Consider the following 11,481-nt stretch of genomic DNA (forward strand, 5'->3'; position numbering starts at 1 on the left):
TTGTATTCGATGTTAAGAATGGACCGGGGTCCACAGTTCACTAGAGGTGTCTCTCCCATAAGATAAATAGCATGTTGGGTGAACAAATTACAGTTGGGCAATTGACAAATAGAGAGGGCATGGCAATGCACATACATGATATGATGAATATTGTGAGATTTAATTGGGCATTACGACAAAGTACATAGACCGCTATCCAGCATGCATCTATGCCTAAAAAGTCCACCTTCGAGGTTATCATCCGAACCCCTTCTAGTATTAAGTTGCAAACAACAGACAATTGCATTAAGTATGGTGCGTAATGTAATCAATAACTACATCCTCGGGCATAGCATCGATGTTTTATCCCTAGTGGCAACAACACATCCACAACCTTAGAACTTTCTGTCACTGTCCCAGATTTAATGGAGGCATGAACCCACTATCGAGCATAAATACTCCCTCTTGGAGTTAAGATTAAAAACTTGGCCAGAGCCTCTACTAATAACGAAGAGCATGCAAGATCATAAACAACACATCGGTAATAGATTGATAATCAACATAACATAGTATTCTCTATCCATCGGATCCCAACAAACACAACATATAGCATTACAGATAGATGATCTTGATCATGTTAGGCAGCTCACAAGACCCGACAATGAAGCATAATGAGGAGAAGACAACCATCTAGCTACTGCTATGGACCCATAGTCCAGGGGTGAACTACTCACTCATCACTCCGGAGGCGACCATGGCGGTGTAGAGTCCTCCGGGAGATTATTCCCCTCTCCGGCAGGGTGCCGGAGGCGATCTCCTGAATCCCCCGAGATGGGATTGGCGGCGGCGGCGTCTCTGGAAGGTTTTCTGTATCGTGGCTCTCGGTACTGGGGGTTTCGCGACGAAGACTATATGTAGGCGGAAGGGCAGGTCAGGAGGCCACACGGGGGCCCCACACGCTAGGGCCGCGCGGGCCCCCACTGGGCCGCGCCGCCCTAGTGTGGCGGCACCCCGTGGCCCCACTTCGTCTTCCCTTCGGTCTTCTGGAAGCTTCGTGTGAAAATAGGCCCCTGGGCGTTGATTTCGTCCAATTCCGAGAATATTTCTTTACTAGGATTTCTGAAACCAAAAACAGCTAGAAACAAGAATCGGCTCTTCGGCATCTTGTTAATAGGTTAGTGCCGGAAATTGCATAAATATGACATAAAGTATGCATAAAACATGTAGATATCATCAATAATGTGGCATGGAACATAAGAAATTATCGATACGTCGGAGACGTATCATCATCCCCAAGCTTAGTTTCTGCTCGTCCCGAGCAGGTAAACGATAACAAAGATAATTTCTGGAGTGACATGCCATCATAACCTTGATCATACTATTGTAAGCATATGTAATGAATGCAGCGATCAAAACAATGTAAATGACATGAGTAAACAATGAATCATATAGCACAGAATTTTCATGAATAGTACTTCAAGACAAGCATCAATAAGTCTTGCATAAGAGTTAACTCATAAAGCGATAATTCAAAGTAAAGGTATTGAAACAACTCAAAGGAAGATTAAGTTTCAGCGGTTGCTTTCAACATATAACATGTATATCTCATGGATATTGTCAATGTAAAGTAATATAACAAGTGCAATATGCAAGTATGTGGGAATCAATGCACAGTTCACACAAGTGTTTGCTTCTTGAGATGGAGAGAGATAGGTGAACTGACTCAACAATAAAAGAAAAAGAAAGGGCCCTTCGCAGAGGGAAGCATTGATTGCTATATTTGTGCTAGAGCTTTGGTTTTGAAAACAAGAAACAATTTTGTCAACGGTAGTAATAAAGCATATGTATCATGTAAATTATATCTTACAAGTTGCAAGCCTCATGCATAGTATACTAATAGTGCCCGTACCTTGTCTTAATTAGCTCGGATTACCTGGATTATCATCGCAATGCATATGTTTTAACCAAGTGTCACAAAGGGGTACCTCTATGCCGCCTGTACAAAGGTCTAAGGAGAAAGCTCCAATCGGATTTCTCGCTATTGATTATTCTCAACTTAGACATCCATACCGGGACAACATAGACAACAGCTAATGGACTCCTCTTTTATGCATAAGCATTCAACAATTATTAATTTTCTCATATGAGATTGAGGATATTTGTCCAAAACTGAAACTTCCACCATGGATCATGGCTTTAGTTAGCGGCTCAATGTTCTTCTCTAACATTATGCATGCTCTAACCATTTTAGTGGTAAATCTCCCTTACTTCAGACAAGACGGACATGCATAGCAACTCACATGATATTCAACAAAGAGTAGTTGATGGCGTCTCCAGGAACATGGTTATCGCACAACAAGCAACTTAATAAGAGATAAAGTGCATAAGTACATATTCAATACCACAATAGTTTTTAGGATATTTGTCCCATGAGCTATATATTGCAAAGGTAGAGGATAGAAGTTTAAAGGTAGCACTCAAGCAATTTACTTTGGAATGGCGGAGAAATACCATGTAGTAGGTAGGTATGGTGGACACAAACGGCATAGTGGTTGGCTCAAGGATTTTGGATGCATGAGAAGTATTCCCTCTCGATACAAGGCTTAGGCTAGCAAGGTTATTTGAAACAAACACAAGGATGAACCGGTGCAGCAAAACTCACATAAAAGACATATTGTAAACATTATAAGACTCTACACCGTCTTCCTTGTTGTTCAAACTCAATACTAGAAATTATCTAGACCTTAGAGAGACTAATTATGCAAACCAAATTTTAGCAAGCTCTATGTATTTCTTCATTAATAGGTGCAAAGTATATGATGAAAGAGCTTAAACATTAGCACAACAATTGCCAAGTATCACATTATCCAAGACATTATAGCAATTACTACATGTATCATTTTCCGATTCCAACCATATAACAATTTAACGAAGAAGATTCTTTCGCCATGAATATTATGAGTAAAGCCTAAGAACATATCTGTCCATATGAAATAGCGGAGCGTGTCTCTCTCCCACACAAAGAATGCTAAGATCCATTTTATTCAAACAAAACAAAAACCAAAACAAACCGACGCTCCAAGCAAAGTACATAAGATGTGATGGAATAAAAATATAGTTTCACTAGAGGAACCTCGATAATGTTGTCGATGAAGAAGGGGATGCCTTGGGCATCCCCAAGCTTAGACGCTTGAGTCTTCTTGATATATGCAGGGGTGAACCACCGGGCGTCCCCAAGCTTAGAGCTTTCACTCTCCTTGATCATATTGTATCATCTCCCTCTCTTGATCCTTGAAAACTTCCTCCACACCAAACTCAAAACAACTCATTAGAGGGTTAGTGCACAATTAAAATTTACATGTTCAGAGGTAACATAATCATTCTTAATACTTCTGGACATTGCACAAAGCTACTGAAAGTCAATGGAATCGAAAAATCCATCAAGCATAGCAAAACAGGCAATGCGAAATAAAAGGCAGAATCTGTCAAAACAGAACAGTTCATAAAGACGAATTTCTAAGAGGCACCAGACTTGCTCAAATGAAAATTCTCAAATTGAATGAAAGTTGCGTACATATCTGAGGATCACTCACGTAAATTGGCATAATTTTCTGAGTTACCTACAGAGAATTTATCCCAGATTCGTGACAGCAAAGAAATCTGTTTCTGCGCAGTAATCCAAATCTAGTATGAACCTTACTATCAACGACTTTACTTGGCACAACAATGCACAAAACTAAGATAAGGAGAGGTTGCTACAGTAGTAACAACTTCCAAGACTCAAATATAAAATAAAAGTACTGTAGTAAAATCATGGGTTGTCTCCCATAAGCGCTTTTCTTTAACGTCTTTCAGCTAGGCGCAGAAAGTGTGTATCAAGTATTATCAAGAGACGAAGCATCAACATCATAATTTGTTCTAATGATAGAATCAAAAGGTAACTTCATTCTCTTTCTAGGGAAGTGGTCCATACCTTTCTTGAGAGGAAATTGATATTTAATATTACCTTCCTTCATATCAATGATAGCACCAACGAGTTCGAAGAAAAGGTCTTCCCAATATAATGGGACAAGATGCATTGCATTCAATATCCAAGACAAAAAAATCAACGGGGACAAGGTTATTGTTAACGGTAATGCGAACATTATCAACTCTCCCAAAGGTTTCTTTGTAGATTTATCAGCAAGATTACATCCAAATAGAAATTTTTCAATGGTGGCAAGTCAAGCATATTATAGATTTTCTTAGGCATAATGGAAATACTTGCACCAAGATCACATAAAGCATTACAATCAAAGTCATTGACCTTCATCTTAATGATGGGCTCCCAACCATCCTCTAGCTTCCTAGGAATAGAAGTTTCGCGATTTAGTTTCTCTTCTCTAGCTTTTATGAGAGCATTTGTAATATGTTTCGTGAAAGCCAAATTTATAGCACTAGCATTAGGACTCTTAGCAAGTTTTTGTAAGAACTTTATAACTTCAGAGATATGGCAATCATCAAAATCCAAACCATTATAATCTAAAGCAATGGGATCATTATCCCCAATATTGGAAAAAATTTCAGCTGTTTTATCACGGGCAGTTTCAGCAGTTTTAGCAGTTTCAGGCAGTTTTTCGCGCTTTGCATTAGAAGTGGAAACATTGCCAACACCAATTCTTTTACCATTATTAGTAGGAGGTGCAACAACATGTGTAGCATTAGCATTGCTAGTGGTGGTAATAGTCCAAACTTTAGCTATATTATCTTCTTTTTCATTTTCTTCTTTTTCCCACCTAGCACGCAATTCGGCCATCAATCTTATATTCTCATTAATTCTAACTTGGATGGCATTTGCTGTAGTAACAATTTTATTATCTATATCCTCAGGTTTAGCAGCCATTTTATTAATTAAAGAAGATTGTGACGTGAGACATGTATGAGATTCGGTTTTCAGCATTTGCAAGTTTAGTTTGCAACCCAGAGATCTCCATATTCAGATTTTCAAGTTGATTTCCTATATTCTTCAACAAGGTAGATTGCTCATTCATAGTTTTAGTAAACAATTTATTTTGCTCTTATTGTGATTGCATAAAGTTCTTGGTGGATCTTTCAATTTCTAACATCTTTTCCTCATTAGGTGAAGCATATCTACCATAAGAGTTACCATTAGCAGGATATGGTCTAGAATTATCATAATTGTTATTTTTAATGAAATTCACATCAACATATTCTTGTTGAGAAACTAATGAAGCTAACGGAACATTATTAGGATCAACATTTGTCCTACCATTCACAAGCATAGACATAATAGCATCAATCTTATCACTCAAGGAAGAGGTTTCTTCGACAGAATTTACCTTCTTACCTTGTGGAGCTCTTTCCGTGTGCTATTCAGAGTAATTAATCATCATATTATCAAGAAGCTTTGTTGCTTCACCAATAGTGATGGACATAAAGGTACCTCCAGCAGCTGAATCCAATAGGTTCCGCGAAGAAAAATTCAGTCCTGCATAAAAGGTTTGGATGATCATCCAAGTAGTCGATCCATGGGTTGGGCAATTTTTAACCAAAGATTTCATTCTTTCCCATGCTTGTGCAACATGCTCATTATCCAATTGTTTAAAATTCATTATGCTACTCCTCAAAGATATAATTTTAGCAGGGGATAATATCTACCAATAAAAGCATCCTTGCATTTAGTCCATGAATCAATACTATTCTTAGGCGAGAGATAGCAACCAATCTTTAGCTCTTCCTCTTAATGAGAAAGGGAACAATTTTAATTTTATAATGTCACCATCTACATCCTTATACTTTTGCATTTCACACAATTCAACAAAATTATTGAGATGGGCAGCAGCATCATCAGAACTAACACCGAGAAAATTGCTCTCGCATAACAAGATTCGAGTAAAGCGAGGTTTAATTTCAAAGAATTCCGCTGTAGTAGCAGGTGGAGCAATATGTGTGCATAAAAAATCATTATTATTTGTGGTTGTGAAGTCACACAACTTAGTATTTTCAGGAGTACCCATTTTAGCAATAGTAAATAAAGCAAACTAGATAAAGTAAATGCAAGTAACTAATTTCAATTGGAGCAGGCCTTGGTGCCCTCGTGCATCCAATGCATGGCCAGTGGATTGGTGAGTTACGACTCCTTTCTTCCGTCTATTCAAGTGCTAGACAATGCAACTTTTGCCAAAGCATCTAGTTTTATTTATGAATTTATTGACTTTTCAATAGATCTTTCGGTTTCTTAAAAATAATCTTAAATTACCTTTATTGTTCTGCATGTGATGCTCTTTCTGCATTTTGGTCCTTTTTGTAAGTTTTCAGCTGTTTATGTTGCCATGAGTGAAAAATGTGTCCTCTGCGTATTTATTGTTGAATGATTTTAAGCACAGATTATTATTTTTTCAGCTTAGATTTGTCACCCTGAGATATGCTAAGTATCTATAGCTCTGTCCATTAGTTTGCTTGGAAGGAATTTAGCACAGTTGCTGCCTTGAATGAATCACTATCAGATTTAGCACATCTTAGTATTGGTTCAATTCAAAATAAGTTGACACTATGTCGTCCAATGGCTTGCAGGTTGTACCCTTGGAGATTTCGCAGGACCAGTTGTTGCGATTCTTATATTTGAGAAGTTGCAGTTCCCGCTAGAAAGTTAAAACCTCCTGTTCGTGCTACACAGTTAGAAAACCAGGCCAGTCAACTATGGGTCCAGCTGGCCTGGTTCTGAAGAACATGAAGTGGCGATGTTTCGCCCTTTCCAGGATCCCCGTTGATCTAACTTGAATATTACACAGTTGATGAATAACTAGATATCGCCTGTAGCTATATGCATGGTTAAAGTTTCTTTTCAAGGCATAATACCTTCGGGCTTCATGAGATGTTGATATATTGTCATATGCTTTACTTTGCTTCTGTTGTCTTAGATTTTGAACGGAAATGGATCTATTTTTGGGCACTTGTCTGTTTTTTTTAACGTAAGTACATTAACTGCCCTGGGCTGAATGTAGCATATCAAGTTGACGATTGCACCGAGTCTACAACAAAGCCTCTCACCTTGGCCTAAATTATTTAAACGTTCACCTTCTTTTGCAATTAACAATTTTATGTAAATAAAATGCAAAAAACATATAGTACATACAAATGGGTTTGGAAAAAAAAAACACCGTTCTGCAATGTCTATCTATAGATACAACAGAATGAGAAAACTGCAATTATACGACTGGTACAGTAGTACACGACGGCACACTCCTATTAGTGAAAATGAAGAGAGAACACGTCTGGACAAAACTCTAAATGACACTGATACCTACGTACTATCGTGACGCCAACCATTTCGTGTCGCTAACCTCGTAAGTTCTATCCATACTGAACGGTGGCTACTCACTAATCACTACTCTCGACATAGTGCCCATCAAATCCTTTGTTGATTCTGTGCAATCTTTCGTAGTGTCCACTGTCCAACCAGACCTTGCTCATAATCAAGTATATATGTGATAAGTGGCCTTCGAGTAAGCTCAACCCGGGTTTTCTCTTTAAGCTGAAAATTTGTAGGGAACAAAAGATACATCAATTGTGCATGAACCCTCTACCTAGGAAAACCTCCACACTCAGTTTTTTTCATACAGTTTGCGTGTAACTGTGCAGCTGTTCTCATGTGAACGGGTAGAAGTTGGGGAAGAGCAAACTGCCTAGAAGAATATAAGCAATGAAGTAAACGACGATGAAGTATCCCCATCTCTTGGACGAGCCCCTTGGAGAAACCAAAATGCGCGAAGCAGCCCAGTAGATCGGGGGACTAGCAGACAGAAATCGCGTTGACACCTAGACCAAGGAAAAAACAGAGGAGGCTTAAGTAATAGACTCTGCAGCATCTACAAATAAATTCTGTTTTAAGTTGCAAACGCTATACTGACCTGGACGTGCATCACGAAGAAGGCAGTAAATGTCATGAATGTCAGATGTAAAATGAAAGGAAGAACTAGTATGGGGCACTCGTCCTTATCAACTTTCAGAATTCGACCGGTTGATCTGTCGCTCTCTAAAGATGCCGAAGTAGCCTCGGAGGCAGCAGATTTTCTCTTTTTAACCTCAGTGTGTGCTGTTCAAACAGTGCAGAGTTAGGTACACATAAAAGCTTTATTCAAACCCATTCAGTTGATGCCGTTTCCCTGTTTCTCAGGTCACTTCGAACTCTCCGAATTCCTAGATCAACTTCAAGGTACTCCACGTTATTTATAGGCTTTATACATTGCGAGTCAGAGAAAATAGCATCTTTAAGAAAGTTGAATAATATCAATTTGATGATGTGCCCAATAATCTTTCAGAATAGAGAAAATATGTTGACAGCTGAGAATGCAATAGTACCTTGGCTTTTGTTATTTAGTCCACTAGAAAATTCACTCTTCAACACCGTGGCAACATCTGAGCTTTCGCATAATTCAACTGACCTCCCCTCAACAGTAGCAATAATCTTCTCGTGTATGTTATTTGACTGGAAGAGTTGGTGAAGCATTTTTGTGTAATGAGCTATAGAATAAACTGCAAGGGACAGTACTGGTGAAGCTAAAAGAAAGTTGGGCAGCTGCTTCACTTGAAAGTATCTCAAGAAACCAACTCCCCTGAAAAGAAAGAGAAAATAGCGTAAATCTCATGCATAATTAGTCTCACAAGTTTTTATTTTATGAAAACATGAGACTCATAAGTGGTCAAAATAGAGTAGTCATTAATCAAAGAGCAAAGCTTAGCAGTATAAGCTATGTAAATTGTATGGGATATGGACATTCTTAATCCATGGTTCAGAACCCACATACGTATTATGCCCGCTTCCTATACATAGGGCACAGAACCCAAGCATGGGTTCCAAATACCAAGCATGGTATCCTAACGACAATATGACATACACTATCGGTGAAATAGACCACAAGGATGAGGGAACAGGTAAATCACAGTCCACAAAGATGAATGTGGAACATGCATGGTTGTATAAAAGAAATGGTCCTTTTCCTCCATTTATTAAGTCACGCAAAAAAGAACTTTGTTAAGGATAAAATAACATTTATATATGAGTTCTGAGACAAAACACAATACAATCTGCAGAAGAAGACAGTAAAACCAATAATACTAGTGTAAAACAGTGTTCACGTTTTATGAATTATGAAGCTAATGCTGATAAAGCTATGATAGAAATAATTACCAGTAGTGGCTCTGAATAAAACTGTACAAAAGGGGCAATTTTGCTTTGCACCATGGCCTCAACTCATCTGAGTTCCCGTGTATGCATATGTTTAAATATCCATATGCTTGGAAAGCAAAGAATGGTATAAATATAAAAGTGGAGCGCAAAAATCCAGTGATAAGGGCCTGCACTGCCAACTTGGGCCAAAAAAAAAAAGGTAAAGTTGTTAGATACACACATCTTCCCTAACAGCATCTTATGTAGCCCAACAGAAATTTTGCATAGAACAAAGGAACATAAAAGGCCATATAGAAGATATGACTTATGCACACACATTTGTGTGCATTTCGATCATTTTGAACTCAGGAACTTCAGCAAAGTAAAATAAATTAATCATATTGCTAAGACATGTGAAAGACTACTAGATGCAGATTTTGTGACAATTTTGATGATATGTGCCTCTACAGAAGAAAGGAAAAAAGATGGCATCATCATTTGTAATATGAGTACAATCTTTTGTCCTACTGTACAGCACACATATAATCATATACTTTGCACAATTTTCGCATGTACACAAATTTCACACCTAAAATTGAACTTTATGGGAATCTATTCAAACTTTCTGGTGAAAATCCCCGAAGGGGTGGTATGAGTATGAGTGGGGATGAATCACATCCTCTTCAACCATGTAGCCTCTTCATTCCAGCTAGTTATAATAAGCACCATGCAAAACAATAGCGAAGTTCATACAGACTAAAATAAAACTTACTATAGGCCTTTTCTTCTGTATAGCAGCATCATATGCTTGTAGCAAAGCCTGAAAACAGAAATAACCAGCATTAAGTGCTCCATTTGACCTAGCGGAACCAGAGACGGCGAGCATTATCATTGCAACGGTATTGGCACCGGAAAACAGGTAGAACAGCCCTCCAAGCGAAAACAGCGCATAAAGGCTTTCTGAATATCTGCCAAAACACCCCAAAAAAAAGAGAAACATGTTAATGTTCAATTCATGGTTAGTACGTGATTTGTTTTCCTAGTTGTGCCATACAGAGAAAGAAAATTACAGTGATGAGTAGAACACTGAAGCAGGATTGAAGCAGAAAAGAACAGACGCTCGGTAGGCTGCTCCTGAGTCCTTCAAGATCAGTACAGACAATCTGCAAGAAGCAGAATGTTTAGCCATATTGGAAATGCTAGGCAAAGGGGAACATCTATGAACTAGAAGTTGGTCATCCTGCACTTGAAATGAGTGCACTACAACTTGAAACTGATGGCGGGCATTTAGTTGCAGCTACTTGAACACTAGAAAAAATGCAATTAAATGAATGAGAGACAATTATGTGCACCAATCAAACAATGGATACACTCTAACAGCCTGAAAATTCGTGGGAACCACTGCAATAAAATGAAGCGGACACATCATGCTCTTTTCGTACAGCCTTAAGTTGGCCGGTATTCCTATCTGGCAAACACAGTCGAACAGTTCCAGGAACCTAAAACGGCACTTATAGCTAGAATGGCTTATAAATTTAGAAATCCTAATTACACTGAAAGAAATTGAAACCAAACGTGAGTTGCTGAAGAACATAAGTCACCTGTAGAAGTATGCCGCGGCGGCAACGAACGCCACGTTGTTCAGAACATGGCCGGAGATGACGAGCACGGCCCTGTACCCCAGCACCGGCACCAGCGGGGCGAACACTTGGGCGCCAGAAAAACGCAACACCAGATCAGATCAAGCGGGCACCTCAACGAAAGGAGAAGACGGTGCGAGGTGACTTACGGGTTCGGGAGAGGAGGGCCATGGAGGCGGGGAGGAGGGGGAGGAAGGCGAACGACTGCTCGTACTCGTAGCCGCACTCGGCGGAGCGGGCGAAGTGGACGCCGTCCCACACTGCTAGGGACGAGATGGCGGCGGCGGCGGCGGTGGCGGTGGAATTGTGAGAGGACGGGGAGGAGAGGCAGGGCGGGTGGAGGGAGGCCGAGGTGTCGTAGGGGCGGAAGAGGAGGCGAGCGAGCAGGGAGAGGGCGAGGACCAGGGCGCGGGAGACGGTGGCGAGCCGTACGACGGCGGCTAGCGGGGCCGCCATGGGTCGGATGGCGGAGAGGGGCCGTGGGAGCGAGACGCCGGCGGGGGTTGCCGGGTCGCTGGTGGGTCGCTGACTGTGCGGCTGTGTGGAGAGTCCGGCGGTGATGCGGCGCGCGCGGGCCGGCGGCGAGAAGCTCGACGGGAGGCCGCCGGGCTTTCCTTTCCCGTCTCTCTCTCCCCCACTGGAGCAGACGAGTGAGGGTCTGACCGATTGATCAAATCGACACGATGACCGAAC

General features: G+C 40.3%; 1 protein-coding gene and 1 long non-coding RNA gene across 2 annotated transcripts; one reads left to right on the forward strand and one right to left on the reverse strand.

Moving 5' to 3' along the window:
* The first annotated feature begins 6,049 nt into the window (after nt 1-6,049).
* LOC124657940 lies at nt 6,050-6,931 on the forward strand. Its single transcript, XR_006988941.1, has 2 exons — nt 6,050-6,104; nt 6,553-6,931. It is a non-coding gene; the product is annotated as an uncharacterized LOC124657940 (long non-coding RNA).
* Nucleotides 6,932-7,451: 520 nt separating this feature from the next.
* LOC124654989 (GPI mannosyltransferase 2-like) lies at nt 7,452-11,244 on the reverse strand. Its single transcript, XM_047193960.1, has 8 exons — nt 10,938-11,244; nt 10,750-10,855; nt 10,219-10,311; nt 9,921-10,116; nt 9,170-9,348; nt 8,341-8,594; nt 7,890-8,074; nt 7,452-7,797 (listed from the first exon to the last, which is right to left on the reverse strand). Exons 1-8 carry the CDS (start codon nt 11,242-11,244, stop codon nt 7,627-7,629), a joined length of 1,491 nt encoding a protein of 496 aa, XP_047049916.1. The 3' UTR covers nt 7,452-7,626.
* Nucleotides 11,245-11,481: the final 237 nt, after the last annotated feature.

Source organism: Lolium rigidum, chromosome 5 (assembly GCF_022539505.1).
Source record: "Lolium rigidum isolate FL_2022 chromosome 5, APGP_CSIRO_Lrig_0.1, whole genome shotgun sequence".
Classification (NCBI taxonomy): domain Eukaryota; kingdom Viridiplantae; phylum Streptophyta; class Magnoliopsida; order Poales; family Poaceae; genus Lolium; species Lolium rigidum.

Coding starts and splice junctions, on each gene's coding strand:
- LOC124654989 (XM_047193960.1), bottom strand. CDS start 11,244: ATGGCGGCCCCGCTAGCCGCCGTCGTACGGCTCGCCACCGTCTCCCGC. Junction 10,312..10,749: donor GCCGCGGCATACTTCTACAG/GTGACTTATGTT, acceptor TGCTTCTTGCAG/ATTGTCTGTACTGATCTTGA. Junction 8,075..8,340: donor ACTAAATAACAAAAGCCAAG/GTACTATTGCAT, acceptor CTGTTTGAACAG/CACACACTGAGGTTAAAAAG.